Raw genomic sequence first — 17,651 nt, 5'->3', positions numbered from 1 at the left:
CAGCTGAGCTCCCAGTTTGCAGGTAACCAAGTACCAAGCTGTCGCGGATTCAGCTCTGAGCTCTGAGCTCTCTCTGCCTCGCATCAACTCTCCCATTGGAAATCCGTCTATCAGCCAATACTTGCAACTCGCTATCAATCGTTCGCCCGAGATTCTGCCAAACTTTTGATGCGCTCAGGTCCAAGATGCATCAGAGCCAATCAATGTAAGTTTCCCCAGGCTTTAATCTCATGTCTCACGCCTGCCATTGCATCATCATGAGGGCCAGGGCCCAGCTGCCTGCATTGGCTGGGTGGATGTTGCCATTTCTTCCCGCCATGCCCGCCCTCGGGTCGCCGCCATTGACGCGGGACTGTCATAATGTGTTGTACTATCTCGTATGACTATGAATTGGGGCTCCGCGATTCAGCTCCAGCAATTCACTTCACCGCCCTCCTGTCTACCCATCCATCCATCCTCGGCTTCTTGGCTTTTTCCTCGTGATTTGGACCCAGTATCCAGTACCTTGCCTTAGTCCTTCCCAGCCCTGCAGTTTAGCTCCTAGCTATATACGCCCGTTTTGACTCGGTCTTCAACGTCCTTCCCAAACATAGTTTACCGATTTTCCAAATGCCCGTGACATCATCAACTAATTGGGTTCCTAGGAAGAAAGTCGCTATAGTCGGTAGCGGCTCGGCCGGTATAGCGTCGCTATGGGCTCTGAATAGGACACACCACGATGTATACCTCTATGAAGCCGCCGACCGGCTCGGCGGCCATACCAATACCGTCGAGTGGAAGCAGGACAAATTCAGATGTCTCGTAGACACCGGCTTCATCGTGCTGAACGAGGCCACCTACCGTAAGCCCGCCTGTATACTCTAAGAGGTCAACTCAGTCGATGCCTCCACGGTGGGGAGCGACTGAAGTCTATATACCACAGGACTAACGCAATGCAGCCAACTTCATCAACTTCCTGAAGAAGGTCCGTGTGCCGACGATCCCGACGGAGATGACCTTCAGTGTCTCTAGGGACCGGGGCAAGTTCGAGTGGGCAGGAACCAGCCTTGACGCCATCTTCTGCCAAAGGTGGAATTTCTTCTCGCCCCGGTTTTGGCGAATGATATTTGACATCGTCCGGTTCAATCAGTTTGCCCTGGACTTACTGAAAGTTGATGCTGATGGCCCTGCTCAAGCCAAGACCAATGGCGTCAAAGGTGTCGACGAGACAACCACCATTGGCGAATATCTCGACAGAGAGGGCTACTCGGAGGCATTCAAGGACGACTACCTCATACCTATGACGGCAGCCGTATGGAGCACCAGCCCAGACAAATGCAGCCTCGAGTTTCCGGCAGTGACCCTGGTGCGGTTCATGTAAGTGAGCCTGAACTCAACAACCGGTGCTCATAAACTAACTTAACTTGATTAGGTGGAATCACCACTTACTATCCACGGTTGCTGCGCGGCCCGACTGGCTGACCCTGGAATATGGAGCCAAGTCCTATATTGACGCGGTTGTGAAAGGGTTCCCCTCCAATCATCTCTTCCTCAACACGGCCGTCAAATACGTTGCGAACGACGACGATGGTCGGGTGCGCTTGCACTTCGAAAACGGCAAGATGGAGGCTTTTGACCATGTCATCCTGGCCACCCACGGAGATCAGGCCTACCAGATCATTGGCCCATCGGCCACAGCAGAGGAGAAAGCCATCATGTCGGCATTTAAGACATCCGAGAATACGGCGGTACTGCATTCAGACGTGGCACATCTCCCGGCGCAACAGAAGGCATGGACCGCGTGGAACTACCTCACGCTTTCGAATCCGTGGACTGGCCGAGACGTCGATAAGGTCTCGTTGACATATAACATGAACATCCTACAGCACATCCCTAGGGGGCCGTTCGGCGACGTGTTGGTAACACTCAACCCGCTACAGGAGCCAAGAAGTGATACGGTACAAGGACGATATTCGTACTCGCATCCCGTGTATAACCCCGAAGCAGTGCGGGCACAGAACCAACTGCACCGCATCCAAAACAAGCGCGGTATCAGTTATGCAGGTGCTTGGACCAAATACGGATTCCACGAAGATGGCTTCAGCAGCGGGTTGCACGTTGCAATGGAACACCTGGGCGCCAAATTACCTTTCGAGTTTGTTGATTCTACTTATAGCCGAGGCCGCCAACCGCGCATTGGAATGAGGGACCATTTCGTGCGTGTGATACTCCTTTTGATCCAGGTGTTTATTGTGCAGATACTCGAAAGGGTGTTTTCTGGGATTGTTGCACCAAGCAACGCCAAACGCATTACGAATTCAACGAACAACACAATCAGGAGCAGGCGGGCATTGGTCAACGGGGACAGGAAAAGGGCATAGCTTGGGTCGGGTTGGCGTCTTGTAAATATCATATTATGCATATCTAGAATGGAAATAACAGCATCACTTGTATACATCGGAATATTGAACCTGCCTTTGTCAGTTGAGATGCCGTCCCATGTTGCGGGCGTCATCGAGTTGCTCAGGCTGGGGGTCCCAGACGGGCGGAACTGGATTCCAACCAATGAATGCACTCTCGGTCGGCCTTTGCAGATCGCCAGACCCCGAATTTTTAGAAGCTTACCCCTGCAACCGGCTCCATTACTGGCCGTACCCCAAAAATAATTCGCTCCCGGGCACAGCATCTAGCAATCATCGAACGACATCACACCTGGGGAACGGTGTATAACCAATTGCCCTAAACAGACTACGAGACCCCCCTCGTTCCGTTCGCTCTCGAGGGGCGACCAAGACGACCGGCAGCAGGCGGCAATTGAAGAAGCGACAAACCAACCTTATACGGTAGCCGAACATGAACGCCTTCCCCCGAACGATAGCGGCGTCGCTGCGCAACACATTCCGGTCGCCGGCCACGTCGCAATGGGCCTGCTCATCGTGCCGGCGGGCCCTCAACGCCACGCGCGGGCCGCAGAAACAGTTGGGAGGCGCGGCCCAGCGGCGGACGGTCTCGAATAGCACGGCCAAGAAAGCGGCGCAGGATGCCCACGGAGCCCGCATGGAGAAGCTGCACGAGTTCTACCGGTACAAGAACCGGACGACTATGTAGGTGGTGCTCTCGTTACACTTCGGCGACGTTAGGATGGTGCATTGGGGTGAAGAGCTGCAAGGGAGAGAAGAGGGGGGAAAGAGTTGGTAGATCCTGCCCACGGTCTTCGTCTGGCACAATTTGTTGGTGGGGAAGGGTATATCGGATCGCACAGCCGCGACTGGGCTGGATGGGACGGAGAGGGGATATACCGTGAAGATTACAGCGGTTGATGAATGCTGGCTGACTCTGGTGGAATCGTATAGGTACTACACACTGAGCGTCATCCTGGGAACGGTAGCTTTCTCGTACGGAAGTGTGCCCATGTACAAGATGGTATGTGGCGACCCCTCCATCGCAACTCCTACCCTCCCCAATACCTCGCTCTCCGCCATAAGGAACCAAGAAGACTAACCCCGTGTGTGTAATCCCAGATCTGCCAAACCACCGGCTGGGGCGGCCAACCCGTCCGCGCCCCGGGCCACGGCGGCGCCGACTCGTCGGACCCGGACTTCGACCCCGCCAGTCGCCTCGTCCCCGTCACGGACGCGAAGCGGATCCGCGTCACCTTCAACGCCTCGGTGTCGGACATCCTGCCCTGGAAGTTCACGCCGCAGCAGCGCGAGGTGCGCGTGCTGCCGGGCGAGACCGCCCTCGCCTTCTACACGGCAACCAACACCTCGGACAAGGACATCATCGGCGTCGCGACCTACAGCGTCACGCCCGCCCAGACGGCGCCCTACTTCTCCAAGATCCAGTGTTTTGTTTCGAGGAGCAGCGCCTCAACGCCGGCGAGACGGTCGACATGCCCGTCTTCTTTTACCTCGACCCGGACATGCTCAATGACCTCAACATGCGCGGCGTCGAGACGGTGACGCTGAGTTATACCTTCTTCAGTAGGTCCATATTCCATATCTCTGCTCTTGGTTCAAGGGCAGTGGTTGGTTGGTTGTAAGCTGCATATACTGACTGACATGAATCACAGAGGCGAGGTATGATGATCACGGAAACTTCCAGACTGCTATCGTCGATAAATAGCTTGAGACTTCCGCGGTGTGAGGATCTGGCCGGACTAGTCAAAATTTATATGTACCATAAACATCATAACAGAAGATGTGGGTATCAGCGATACCTAAGGCATGATCTAAACTGTACAGAAGATGGGATCATATATGTACGCCTCCAGCCCAGCTAAGGGTCAATAAGCGCAAAAAGACAGGCTGCCTCCCCTCAAGTCTACATATATATGTTCCCCTTAAATATGTACCACACCCATCCCCTTATAGAGGGGCAGTCTTCGTGTGTCCTAGCCAAGATCAGGACCAGCACTGCAGTATTTGCAGACCCCATTGGCATGTTCCGTATACCTTATACACAAATTGATATATACAAAATTCGCCAGTTAGCTATCGAAAGGTCGCTGTCCAACAATTACAGTCCTAAGAGGTAGGTTAGTATAGCGAAGACGAGATTAAGTAACAGTTCTCTGCCTGCTGTCAAGGGTAAGTAGCAGTTTTAGCTCGGTTCGTCTACTTACAATGGCACAATAGCATGAATCTGCGAGACGAACGCAAGTTAGCATCAGCATTCGCTAGTGTTAAGAAGCGGGAGGGTTTGGAGAGAAAGAAGCTCACGTGAGGGTTGTTGACATCCGCCTTGACCTCGGCCAAGAAGTTTTCCATCTCCCTGTCGCTATTCCATTCGCCAAGCAGCTTGAAAAGCTTGCTACTCATGCCGTCGATGCCCTCCTGGAGGTCGCGGCGGCCCATCCAGCCGATGCGCTTCTGGCGCTCGCCCTTGGCCCAGGGGCCGATGGGCGCGCCGAGGCGGCGCTCGACGACATGGTCGAAGCCGCGGGAACGCATACGGTCGGCGTGCTCGCCGGCGGAGCGGAGGTCGATGCCGATCTTGGAGCAGGCGCGGCTCATGAGCTCGGTCCAGCGGTGGAGGGCGTGGTGCTCCTCCAGAGAGTTGTCGGGGCTCTCGAACGGCACGTTCCACTCCTGCAGCTCGAGAAAGCCGCCCGGCTGCAGGTACTGGTAGGCCTGGTCGATGAAGTTTTCCCAGTTGTTGATGCCAAACGTGAGCATACGCACGTGGATGTAGTCAAAGCGCTGGTGGAAGGACCAGTCCTTGGTGGCGTCGTCGATGTAGAAGGTGCAGTTCACTGGTACGTACTCGGGCTGGATTGGCGACAGGTCCGTCCCGATGACTTGCACATGCGGGTTCTGGCTAGCGAACTCTATTGTCCAGTCTGTTGGTTGCCGCGATGGTCATGTAAGTTATTGGTTCGAACAAACGCGGTGCATGTCGTTTATTTCACCATGTTTTTCGGGTATGGGCGAACAGAAGGGAAATACGAAGGTATGAAAATGAATGGTTGCATACTGCCAGTACCGCAACCGACGTCGAGAGCGTGTGTCACGTTGATCTTCTGCAGCGGTGCGAGATGGAGGCGGCCACCCAGCAGTTCCATCCACAAAAGGTGCTGCAGCTCTAGCCGGTCCATTTCCCGCTGCAAGCTGTGCGTCAGCTGTTGTGCGACCTGTATATGTCGGTACCTGCATATATGCTTGTGTAACGTACTATGTCATTTGGCAAATGGTACTTATCATTCGAGCTCTGATATCGCCGCCCATCCTCAAATCTAAACTGATAATCTGCCGGGCTTATAGATGTGGACATGCTGGACGCGACGACATGAACGTAACGGTCAGCCAGGCTTGCCCCCCATTAACTGTGCTTAAGGTGCATGGCCTCCGTTAACTCAAGGAACTCACGATGAAATCTCGGAGCCAATTGCGGAGTCCGTATCCGAACGGCCGGAGTCGACCTCGAGGTCGCTCAAAGTCTCGACCGGGTGGATGTGGAAGGGGCTGAGGGTGTTAGCCGGAGGCAGCTCCGCGGCCGAATGATAGGATTGAGGGTCTGCATGTGCGACGACATTCCCCGGCGGCTGGGGCCCCTGTTCATCCATGTTCAAGGTCGTAGCGTAGTTCCGCGGGCCGTAGGTAGCAAACAAAACAACAGCAGCTGTAACAAACCACGGACAGGTTTGGCGGCATATGGGGAAAAAAGGACAGAAGGGAAGAGAGGAGACGCAAGCTAGCAAGGCCGGGCAGGGAAACGGGGAATAGATAGATGGTATAGGGCCCCGAGTACGTACTGTTTGCGGCGCAGACCGAAAGAATCGTCAGCGTAGCTCTCTATCCCCATCCCCGGCGTCTTAACCAAGAGCGACGGGGATGGGGGCGGGCGCTGGATACTGGATACTAGGCACAAACTGCCCCCTCCCAGGATCAGGATCCATGCCCCTGGTCGGGTTGGATAGGTACTGTAGTGTCGCTTGGGCTAATAGTGGTAAGGTGCAAAAAAAAGAAACGAAAAAAGAGCTCAGCTGAGCAATCGAGCTAGCAACGGCCGCTATTCCGCCGTTGTCAATGTCGGGCTCGACTTTTGGCCCATGCCGGCTTGGTTGGTTGACCCAATAGTTCCCACAGATTGCCATGTCCTGTTGTTACTGCAGAGCCGACCTGTCCGTGACGAGACCAAACGGGCCGACGGGAAGGAGGAATCGTCGGCGGAATCACATGGAGCAAGCTGTCTGAGATGACGTTGCAGAGCAAAAGAAAAGCAACACCCACCCAACTTACACATTGTTTCCTGCCGGATGGGGGTGGGAATGTTCCCTTTTCGGCCTGCAAATTCTGGCGGCCGCGCGGGTATGGATACTCTGTCATGCGCATCCCTAAGCGAAGGGGGAGAAAATGGGCATCGAAGGCACCGAAGGCACCAATGACCAGTTGAGCCCAAGCCAGCCCGCTAGATGGCGGACTGCGGATGCGCGAAAAGGCGCCCCGGGCCTGCATTGGTAATGGGTATTGTAATCGGATTTAATGCCACCCACACCACACACCCTTCTTTGCATGTGCATATGTCAGGTCAGGCATCAGGTATGCATTCCGGTTCACCTTTCCACAAAACGTCGAAATTTTGGAGAGGGGAATACACTGGCCGTGTTCCCCGAAGCGGAAACAAAAGAAAGTTTTTTTCTTGCCCCTCGAGCAACGAGACGGCTGATACCCTGGGCGGGCGGCAGTTGCGATGAGCTGATTTATCAACTATCGGTACTGCAACTGGCCCCGCTTCCGGGGCAACATAAAATCAGTGCCACCTTGGCAGAACCTGGTGACCCTTGAGCTCCGGGCAAGTGCGGTGAATTAATACATACCTAATATTTGGATTTCGCCCTTTCAGCATACCCTCCCATCTTGTTGCATCGCACATCGATGTCAATCATTCCCCCGCTGCATCCGTAGCAAGGAAGCGATGTGACGGCGGGCAGTCTGACAGGCACACAGACATTTCGATGCAAGGGCGCTTGCCGCGCTGAACCGCTGGGGTAAGCCACGCGGTCGGCAGGGTATTTGGAAATCATCCAGAAGGAATGAATGGGCCATCCCCACCCACATTGCATGTTAAGTGCCCCCCTCAGCAGGTCGAGGTGGCAGGCAATCTGTTTGGTGTGTGACTTGTGATAATGGATGCGCTGCACTGCGGGCTTGCACTCGAGGAATACGTCCCATTGGTCTGCTCAAATGGACCGCTGGTCACCCCCTGGATTCTGTTCCGTTATATCGAGGGATTCGGCCTTCCCATGCAATACTTATTACGTTTTCTACTGGTTTGCGTGTGCTTACCCCTTTATCTTTATAAGGAAGATTGATGTCTCGTTGTTATCGATCCGTCTGCGAATTATCTAATCTTGAGACTGTTATATGTTAGTAAACCCGTGGTTATTTTTATACCCATGCCGGGTTGAGCAAACCACCGTGGGCTAGGGCCAGCTGGCTGGGAAGCTATGTGGACGACTTATCCCACAATTTACAGGATTACCCCTATTCGCTACACTCTCTGTTCGATAGCGCAGTCGCTGACGCGAGACGATGGCATGTCTGACGCTGTTAGAATGCCATGGAGGCTGCCGCTTATTGATGACTTCTGAAGCTTCATTTGAGTAGATGTCACGGTGTGGTCTGTAGACTGTTGCTTATCCCCATTTAATATCACTGGTCAATACAGACCATCTCGCGCGTGTGCAAATAAAATGCACACACTCAGAGCCATTGGACCAACCACATCTCCATGCCTTCCAGAGTGCCGTCAAAATACTCTTTAAAGTAGCAACAGACATTAGGTATATGTCAAGAGGACGGACGGAATTTGAACCGGTCAGTGACAGAGACAGTCTTCAAGACTCGAAGAGAGCCCAAAAGAAAAACGCGAAAAAGAAAGGGAAAAATAACTTCGGAATAATATTTCAAAAGTCGAAAAAAGAATGCCCACTACTGGAATCGAACCAGTGATCTCATCATGTCGTTGGTTGCGCCTTCAGGGGAATGGCAGCTTCCTATTACTAGTGATGCGCTTTACCACTAAGCCAAGCGGGCTGTGAACGTATATCCACTCAGATTGAGCAGATTAATTGATGAAAGACAACCAAACTATTGTACATTATAATGCCTGATTGACAATGGGGCGAAAGACAGTCAGCTTTAATCGGAATTGTGATGGAGAGCTCCGTATGCAAATCAGCCACAGTGGAATTGGAAAAAAAAAAAGTGATGTGGCTTGGCGTGGCTGAGCTACCGCTAACCAAAGAACCAATCCAACCCAACCAACCCACTTGCAGAAGTTAGGGCACACCACACAAGGGCGGAAATTCCGAATCTCTGCCATTCTCCCTGTGAACTTTTTTTTCTCCGCTAAATCTGAAGCTGGCTGCCCATTCCGATACCTTCACCTCTCGAACGCAACTCGCCCAGTCAACACCCACCGCCACGTTCGACTAACCACAGCAAAAATGACCAAGCACTTGGCTTCCGGTACGTTTGTCAATTGAGGATGCTGCTGCTGCTGTCGCTGTTTCGCGCAAATTTGCTGACATGGCCTTGTTTTTCCAGGCACCGCCAGCTCTCGACGCAAGTCGAGAAAGGCTCACTTCTCCGCCCCTTCTTCGGTCCGCCGCAACATCATGAGCGCGTCCCTGTCCAAGGAGCTCCGTGAGAAGTACAACGTAAGTTGAGCCTTCATGTGCTTATTGCCATTGTAACCCACCGTACTCACATGCATTTGCTTCCAGGTCCGCAGTATCCCCGTCCGCAAGGATGACGAGGTCACCATCGTCCGTGGCGGTTGCAAGGGCCGTGAGGGCAAGGTCACCTCCGTCTACCGTCTCAAGTACGTGATCCACGTCGACCGTGTCACCCGCGAGAAGGTCTCCGGCCAGTCCGTTCCTCTGGGCATCCACCCCTCCAACTGCGTCATCACCAAGCTCAAGCTCGACAAGGACCGGGAGGACATCCTGGAGCGCATCAAGATCGGCCGTGAGCTCCGCAAGAAGCAGCAGTCTTAGACGGCTGTTGCCATCTAGCTACTGCGGCTGCTGCGACAACTCTCTTCCGTTCTACTACAATCACGAGATCAGCCGGTTTACGACTACGAGGAATGACCAGCTTGTGGGGATGAAGCAGCGCTACTGCGATGCGAACACTTCGGTGGGCAAGGCATTCACACGAGGTACAAAGGGAAAAAGGATACCACTGGCGTCTGCGGAACGGACTACTCGGCTCCTCGGCTCCCCAAAAGGTTATTGGAAGCGACACGAGGAGACAGGGTTTGGCTTTGGCTTGGGTTTTCCAGCATTTAGATGCCACAAACCAAAAAAGAGAAACATTTGCACACACAATGGCCATTTCACTCGCTTCTACCAATAGCCTGTGAAATGCTCCATGGGAGGTTCAATCCCGAAGCCTGCTTCATTGCTCGCTTGCTCTGCATCGACTCGTGACTTGACTTTTGACTTGACCGGCTTTTCATCATATATCTGCTTCATCTAGCTTTCTATATCGAATACTTGATCGGCCCAGGCATGAGATCTTGATCGATCGGAAACATGTACCCTGGGCCGGCTTTCAGGTAAGTGGTCGTGACAGTCATCGCATTCATTGACATGTACCCAAACCACCGCCAGGATATCTACGCGTTGACCAGTAAACACCCGTGGTCTTCGAGTTATACGACTGGCGAATAACAAACGAAAAAGCGGCCCAATCTATGAATCATGGTGCCGTAGCTCTCGCCTGCAGACTTTCTCGGTAGACTTCGGTCAATGAGGCTGGAAGTTTGATGGTGAGGCACATCCTTAATACATCTCAATCGAGATGCTATCAGTCAATATAATCAATTTCTTCATATGCCTCCCTCGTACGGAGTACCCTTCTGTACTTTCTTTGTTCCCTTTCGGATTTGGTAGGTCATCCTTGTAATGTGACGAAAATAGGTTATACGGCACTCGCATTCCGAAGCGTCGTTACATCTCCTATTTCCTGTGACCCGTGCTGTCAGTTGCAACTCCCAACCGAAGCAGTTTGGTGAAGCACAAGGGAGTTGGACTAGAACAAGTCTGCCGTCCTTGCGATGGGTCAGTACGGCCTCGCAATCATTCTTTGATGTTGGGCCATTATGTACAGATCACCGCTATCGTTGGTTCCGCCTTGCTCCCACCACACATGGATAATGTCAGCAAACTTGTTTACTTTGGTCTCGATCTCTGGATTTACCATCTACTTAACCACCAGCTCAAGCAGAACCATCATCATATAATAGCTATAAAGTCAATTGCGTGTCCTATGAACTAGTACTGGGTGTGATGACCTGAGCTGAGCACGATCCTCAATAGCTGGCATATGGTGGTGAGCCATGCCTTTGCTCGGTTGTCCAGCTCAAGCACAAACCTTTCCTCATAATCTCGTCGGGATCTGATCCTCGAAAACAATGCAACGCAGAATAATCAAATGCTACGGCCCTCGCAAACCTGGACCTTTGGTCATACAGATGAAGCTAATTGTACAAACGATGATGGAATATCCGATGAAACGCGGTTTCGTGTATGCCCGCCGTCTTGTCAGGGCAGGTCCAAATCGAACGACATCGTTAAAGTCGAGACTATCTGTCTCATCTCATGCTCGTGGTAGAAATCGATAACTGTTGGGGTGAAGGATGTGGTCCAATCCACTTCCCCTCACTGCCAGTTGATGCCCCGCCTCTCGGCATCGCGGAGCATTCGCTGATGCAAGTCGGCAATATCGTCCTGCTGCTTGAGAGCCTGCTTCTGGGGCGGCCGATTCTCGCCGACCTTTTCTGTGGGCATGCCCACAGGATCCTGCTCAGCTTTGCCCAAAAGGGAGCGCGCGGCGTGGCCATTGGCATTGACAAAAGCAGGGCCGAGTGACGCTTTGCCATGACTGGACAGAGGAGGGACATAACCAGTTGCAGTGGTCGAAGATACTGTTCTAGGTACAGCAACACCGCTGGCTGTACCCTTCTTCAGCATGCTATGCCATAGATCGTTGCTGGATTTGGTACTATGTCTGGTTAGCTTGGGTAAAGGATCAAATGAGCTCTGGGACGATACACACCTTGATCGATCAAAGATCCGGCGACTGGGCGAGGGCGATTTCTGATCACCGGTTGCAGCAGTAGATGACTTGGCGCCATTGCTGGCTTTGGGTGTTTGGATACAATCCAAAGGATCCCGAGTTTCTGGGTTGATAATCGGGACAGCGTGGCTGACCTTTCCAGAGCCTTTGTCTCTGTCGGCTTGGAATGGATCGATTGTAGTCTGCTTCGGCTTTGCAAACCCAAAGTCCACATCAGGGCGGCCAGTTGGAAGCACTCGAGTGCGAACCTTGGGCTGTTCAGGACCAGGAGACGCCGCCTTGGTAGGCGTGGGGGGATAGAAGTCTTTTCCATCGAACTTGGGCAAGCCTGAGCCTTTGATGGAAACCTGGCCCCAGTAAACATGACGGGCACGCTTTTCTTCCTCTGTGAGTTCTCTTGCATACGTGTAGTCGGTGCCACTAGCTGCTTGAGCGATTCCCTGGGGAAGCTGGCCAACCAAATACGGCGCAGCATAGCTACCGCCAGTCGCAACATGGTGGCCAAGCCCAGCATGCGCAGGAGCTCTTGCACCAGCGACGTAGGATCCGAAGTCTTGCCAAAGGCTCTGCTGGGGGTGGAGAAGAGAGCTTCTTCTCTCCATTTGCACATTGTTGTGCAGCATCGCATTGGTGCTAGGCTCGAAAGCAGTTGGGTTTCCAGCCGACAGAGAAGGAGTTCGCGAAGGCTCAAATGAAGAGGTAGTAACAGGAGGCATGAATGATGAGCTCTTCTTAGAGCCCTCACCTGACATACTCAAGCGTGCAACAAGGGCATCCAAGGCAGCCGAAGTATCATTACCCTTAGACGAGTTGATTCCAGCAGCCTGACGTCGCTCCTTGACTGTACGTTGGCGAATCTGATCCATGGACTGTGTATGGGTCAGTGTAGGATTGTTGAGTCTGCTCGATGCTGCCGAGTTCGTCGGCACCTGAGGCACTGACACATCATCACTCTCCTGCATGCTCGATTCGCGTGAGGGTGTCTGGCAAGGTGCGCCTTCTGTCGCAGGGTTTGGAGCCTCATTGGGGCTCTTGGTGTCGCTTTCACTGTGCTGGGATGTTTCAAAATGCATCTGCATGCCAATGTTGTGCTCAAACTGATGAATCAGTTGACGAATGGTTGTAACTTTTCCCTTGGTCTCTTCCTCGTCAATCTGATGCTTATTGTATTGCAATTGATCTTCGTAGTACTTGAGCTGTGAGCGTAGGGAGTTGAGCTGAACCTTGGTGATTTCACTTGGCTTGATCGAAGACGGCGGAGGCTGGGCACTGGAAGGGAACTGGCTCGATGCAGACGATTTGGGAGCTCCTTGACCTTGCGGAGCAACCTGCTGAGGAACTGCAGCACTGGCAGTCAGGGGCATGCTAGTCTGAGTAGGCATGACGTGAGGGCTTGGCAGAGAAGAGGCTGCTGAAGACTGCTGAGCAAATGATCCAACACGAGCAAGCGCTGGGTGGCCAGCAAAGCTATGAGGGAAGCATGGGCTTGGCGTGATTGGATTGAGTGGACTCTGCATATGACCAGAGCCCACGGGAGGATAGACGAGGTGCCCGTTGTAGTAGAATGGCCTGTTTTGGTCAAACTGCTCTGGAGGCGACAACTTCAGCGGAGCTGGCTTCGGCTTTCTCGAGTCCTGTCGGTTCTCGGGCTTTGGTACAGTCGCTGGGTTCTCTACTTGCTGAGAAACCTGAGCCTGTGGAGGAACCTGAGCTTGCGAGGGAACCTGAACTTGTGGCATGGCACCATGAGATCCGCCAGCCATGACAGGTGGCTGCATTGGGGGATACGGCATCGGATACGGAAAACCCATGCCGCCTGCCATTGGGTAGTACGGCATATGACCAGCCATGGGAGGATACATGGCAGGGAAGCCTGGGTACATAGGCGAGGCCATGGGAGGAGCCATAATAGGTGGTGCAGTTTGACAGGTTGCGGGATCAGGAGCCGGCATCTGCTGACCATGCTGGCTGCTTTTGCCAATGTCGTTGGTGTCGTTCTCAGAATTGGGAAGTTCCTTGTCCCATTTGGATGTGGGAGATGCTGTGGAACGAGTGTTGGGCACAATGCGACCACCAGCCGTCACTCTAACGTGAGTGGGAGATACGACAGCCTTGAAGAAGCGCTGGAATCCTTCGCTTTGCTGTGCTGCAAGGCCAGTTGGGGCAGACAAAGGCTCATGTGCGATGCGTTCGGGCTCAGTGCGACGTGGAGGCTTGGCATCTGATGAGGCATCTCCATTCATGACCGAAGGACGCGGGGCCTTTCGACCTTGGAACAGGACTTGGTCCTCGCTGTCAGTTGACGATGCTTCCTCCTTGATCTTCTTAGGGCGACGTGCCATCGCGACGTTGGAACTGTCGCTCATGGTGCTGTTTCTTCTGAGACCTGTGACAACATCGGCTGCATAAATTAGCGATGCCCTGGGGGGTCAGAATGAAAACTGCGAATGATGTGTTTTCCCTTGCCTTCCTCGATGTGAGAAGAAGTAAAGACAAGGGAGTCAACAGTGGACCAAAAACGTGCGGGACAAGAGATTGTTGAAGGTAGGGTGAGGAGCGCGTGTGAGTTGTACAAGAGATACAGAAGTGCAATTGGAAGACGATTGAGCTTCAGATCGAAATAAAGCTACCCATTAGGGCGGGAGCTCTTAGTACCCAAAAGAAATCCGAGCTTGAAATGGGAGATCTTTTTGGATGGGGGCAAGATGAACGATTGTTCGTTGGCCATCAAAATTGTGTTCAATGCAGGGAAAGGAGGTCAATGTTGTATATGTATCTCAGAACAACTGAAATCACAAACAAAGCCACAAGTGCAGCACTTACCGACATCTGGGTTCCGATGCACTCGATCCAATATATCTTGGCTAGGACGTACGTCTCGCAAGTCGAGCAAGTCGCTTGCCTTGTACTTTCGATTGGCCATAGGGCGTGTCAGATGGGCGAAGATGTAGTAGCTGCGTTGCTTGTTGGGACTGCGCCAACAGAAAAGCGTGGGATACGACCGGGAAGGCGAGGAACCGCGGCTAAAGCAACCAGAGATGACCTGGATAGCGGACCAAACCTGGACAGACAGTCTGGAATCGTCAGTAATGAGCCTCTGAGCTTCCAACTGTGACAGGATAAATTTGGGTAGGTCGTCTGGGAGAGAACAAGCGAGATGATCCAGTGGCAAATCGTTCTTGATGACGATGTGACGGCAGCGGCGGTGATTCTTGAGGTAGTGCTTGATTTCCACAAATTGATACGCAGTCAAGCAGTCGTCTTCGTCCTGGTTTGTCCGCAACCGCTTGTAGAGCTTCTTGATAAGAGTTCTGCGAGGAGCCATGATTGTCACGGGGCGCCTGTCACATTGCTGATTCCCAAAAAGCAATAGGGTGGTAGAAGGGGGAGAGAGTGAAGGGTTGTCGAGTGAGATGCACAGGTGCTCTGAAGCTTGGTAGGTGGCATATCGAAAGACATGCTGTGAAGGGTTGCATTGACCGAGGTAGGGCACACAATTTCAAGTTAGGAGATCGCCGAAGTCAGACTTACCAAGAAAAGGAGAGTAGTCGGCGAGCGGGTAGCGAATGGTAGACATACAAGATCTTCCAAGTGTCTGAGGCCCTGTCTACGAAGGCGACGAGTTTGCAAAATTGAGTGAGAGAGATAGATGAAGTTGGGTAGTCGGTTGGTAAGACGGAGATGAGAGAGAGACAAGATGGTTGTGGCGAGAGGGTGGATGAAAGATGGGATGGAAAGGCAGCCAAGGAAGGACACCGGCGCTGTTACCAATGGGAAAACTGAACCTCACTGTCCAGAGTGACTGCCAAAGGCGAGAAAGAACATTAATGGACGATATGGGTGTTCAAGTGTTCAAAGTGCAAGAGCGTCCCGATGGAGGTTCGTGGCCAACTGTGGACCGGGCTATGTAGCTTCCGGAATCGAAACGCGGTTGCCTCTCCGGATACGGGGCTTGGTGATTTCGTGATAAATTCGCACCCACAAGGGAAACTGAGATGTGACTTTTGGAATGAGAAGCTTCCGGCATCTAGAATAAGCGGCCCACAACCCATTTCAATGATGCCAACCCAGCGGCTCACTTCCTGTTGCAAGCAATGGATGCCGCACAAGAAAATCGATCTCAGTATAGACGAATCCGGATTGGTACCTCTCTGCACCGAATTTGTCTGCACCGATAGTCGATAGCATACCCCGTCTAACCAGGAAATTTACTTATGTGTGACCCAAAAGATCACTTTCTACTCTACCAGCATTGTATTTCTTGATAATGGATGGCATTCTTATATCCTCTACATTGAAAGAAGTTATTGAAGAGGTTGTTTCGAACCAGCATCGCCCTCATACCTATGAATTTCCGAACTTGGTCGATCCAAACCCGAGCTTGTTCTCTTATGAAAACGACATGTATGTGGATAAGGGGTATTAAGATAAGCAGTGCGTTCTGCACATAACTTCCAAAAGCTCGAAGCCAGCTTCCATAGCTTATATCCTGCGGCAACGAGGCTATACTCTCCTCAATGGTCGATAGTGGGTGGTACTTGTTCCTTGACTTGTTTCTGGTAGGAAGCTACCCCCAACCCCTAAATTTTCAAACTTGATCATCACGTGGCAAAGCACACTCGACCTCTTTACCTCAGAGGCTCGAGCCCACACACATCTACGAGTACCTCTTCAAGAACTCCGCCGATTCAATGACGCTGGTCTCGAGCGGCATCCAGTCCTGCCCCGTCACTCTAGCCGCCTTGCTAGCATCCAACCACAGCTCTCCCGGATAAGGCCCATACCCCTCCGTGTACCCCTGACCGGGGTTACCCCTCCACAGCCGAACTCCTTCCCACTCCTTTCTCCCGTCCGCATACTTAGCCAGGATATCCGCAAATGCCTGCCCGCCGCCGCGTCCCGCCGAACAGAGCAGCCTCTCCCCATCCGCCGCTTCGGGATGGAGCGCGGCCCAGACCAGTACACGCGCCACGTCGCGCACGTCGACATAGGACTGATACGTCGGCAGGGCCTGGGGCTCTACGCCCGCGACGACCTGCCAGATCTGGCTAATGGTGATGTGGATTTGCTCCTTGGTAGGCCAGGGAACAACTGGGGGTCCAATGATGTAGCTGTGTGAGGGGCATCGCCAAGTGATTAGGTAGTTTGAGTACTTAGGTATGTATGGTTGGCAATCTCGAACGACGAAATGGCAATAAAGTGAAAGAAGGAGCAGCTAAATGAAGGGGAACACGTACCTAGCCTGCACAGCAGTCACCCCAAACCCCGGCCTCCTCTCCTCCCGAAACCGCCAGACCGCCTTCTCCGAAGCCGTCTTCGCCGCACAATACGCATTGAACGGCCCGGCCTCCGTCCCCATCTCCTCGACCGCGCGCTCGGCCAGCTGGTTCCAGTCCGTCTCGTCGTGGCGGCGGGGCTCGGCCTCGACCTCGAACATGGCGGCCACGGACGACATGTAGACGACCGACGCCAGCCCGCCCCCTGCGTGGGCCACCACAGAGTCTAGTAAGCCCTGCGTGCTGCTCGTGGCCTTGCGCACGATCTCGGGCGGCGTCGTTGCCCCGTAGATCTCGCTCACGGGCGCGGCGAGGTGCAGGATGGCGTGGCAGCCCTTGACGGCCTCGTCGAAGGCGCCTGGCACTGTCATGTCGGGCACCTCGACCACTTCGACGCAGTCTTCGGGGTAGCCCATCGCGACCAGGGCGTCCTTGACCTTGTCGCCCGTGGAGAGTTGGCGGACGGTGCCTCGCACGTCGTAGCCGGCCTTCAGCACGGCCTCGGCTGTCCTGCCGGCTAGGTAGCCGTTCAAGCCAGTTATCAAGATCTTGGGCGCCATTGTCTTATATAATGATAGCAAACTCTTGATAGAACCTCGTTCTCTTACTGTTGAGATCCAATTGTAGTGATGAAGTTATGGAGATCAAGCCGGACTATCCTGTGAGGCGGCTAGCCCAACGGCCGCCCATGTTTATATATATACGAAAATGTTCAGGAGTATACGAACAATGCAGTAGGGGCATATTTAGGGGCTTGGAAGCCATCATATCACAACAACAAATGCAATTTGTCAGCCTAGGGCGAGAA

At 53.2% G+C, this 17,651-nt stretch overlaps 6 protein-coding genes across 6 annotated transcripts; 3 read left to right on the top strand and 3 right to left on the bottom strand.

Moving 5' to 3' along the window:
• Positions 1-594: 594 nt before the first annotated feature.
• Positions 595-2,360, top strand: PG985_008359 (amine oxidase; the record flags this gene model as incomplete). Its single annotated transcript, XM_066828127.1, has 3 exons — positions 595-841; positions 939-1,356; positions 1,412-2,360. Coding segments are annotated over 3 exons (1,614 nt in total), but the record flags the coding sequence as incomplete, so codon positions are not given.
• Positions 2,361-2,832: 472 nt separating this feature from the next.
• On the top strand, positions 2,833-4,104 carry PG985_008358 (cytochrome c oxidase assembly protein CtaG/Cox11-domain-containing protein; the record flags this gene model as incomplete). Its single annotated transcript, XM_066828126.1, has 5 exons — positions 2,833-3,083; positions 3,333-3,402; positions 3,501-3,782; positions 3,845-3,962; positions 4,052-4,104. The coding sequence occupies 5 exons, from the start codon at positions 2,833-2,835 to the stop codon at positions 4,102-4,104; spliced, it is 774 nt and encodes a 257-aa protein (XP_066683038.1).
• Positions 4,105-4,468: 364 nt separating this feature from the next.
• Positions 4,469-6,043, bottom strand: PG985_008357 (uncharacterized protein; the record flags this gene model as incomplete). Its single annotated transcript, XM_066828125.1, has 5 exons — positions 4,469-4,486; positions 4,701-5,320; positions 5,455-5,581; positions 5,653-5,752; positions 5,847-6,043. The coding sequence occupies 5 exons, from the start codon at positions 6,041-6,043 to the stop codon at positions 4,469-4,471; spliced, it is 1,062 nt and encodes a 353-aa protein (XP_066683037.1).
• A 2,886-nt stretch (positions 6,044-8,929) lies between these two features.
• PG985_008356 (60S ribosomal protein uL24) lies at positions 8,930-9,481 on the top strand (the record flags this gene model as incomplete). Its single annotated transcript, XM_066828124.1, has 3 exons — positions 8,930-8,951; positions 9,030-9,142; positions 9,209-9,481. 3 exons carry the CDS (start codon positions 8,930-8,932, stop codon positions 9,479-9,481), a joined length of 408 nt encoding a protein of 135 aa, XP_066683036.1.
• Positions 9,482-11,149: 1,668 nt separating this feature from the next.
• On the bottom strand, positions 11,150-14,892 carry PG985_008355 (uncharacterized protein; the record flags this gene model as incomplete). The annotated part of the gene is made up of 3 exons (XM_066828123.1): positions 11,150-11,492; positions 11,547-13,968; positions 14,391-14,892. The coding sequence occupies 3 exons, from the start codon at positions 14,890-14,892 to the stop codon at positions 11,150-11,152; spliced, it is 3,267 nt and encodes a 1,088-aa protein (XP_066683035.1).
• A 1,332-nt stretch (positions 14,893-16,224) lies between these two features.
• PG985_008354 (uncharacterized protein) lies at positions 16,225-17,403 on the bottom strand (the record flags this gene model as incomplete). Its single annotated transcript, XM_066828122.1, has 2 exons — positions 16,225-16,678; positions 16,805-17,403. 2 exons carry the CDS (start codon positions 17,401-17,403, stop codon positions 16,225-16,227), a joined length of 1,053 nt encoding a protein of 350 aa, XP_066683034.1.
• Between the last annotated feature and the right edge of the window lie 248 nt (positions 17,404-17,651).

Source organism: Apiospora marii (genome assembly GCF_038362585.1).
Source record: "Apiospora marii strain CBS 49790 chromosome Unknown utg000005l_segment0_segment0, whole genome shotgun sequence".
NCBI classification, from domain to species: Eukaryota; Fungi; Ascomycota; class Sordariomycetes; order Amphisphaeriales; family Apiosporaceae; genus Apiospora; species Apiospora marii.
This window is presented reverse-complemented; position numbering and strand designations above follow the sequence as displayed.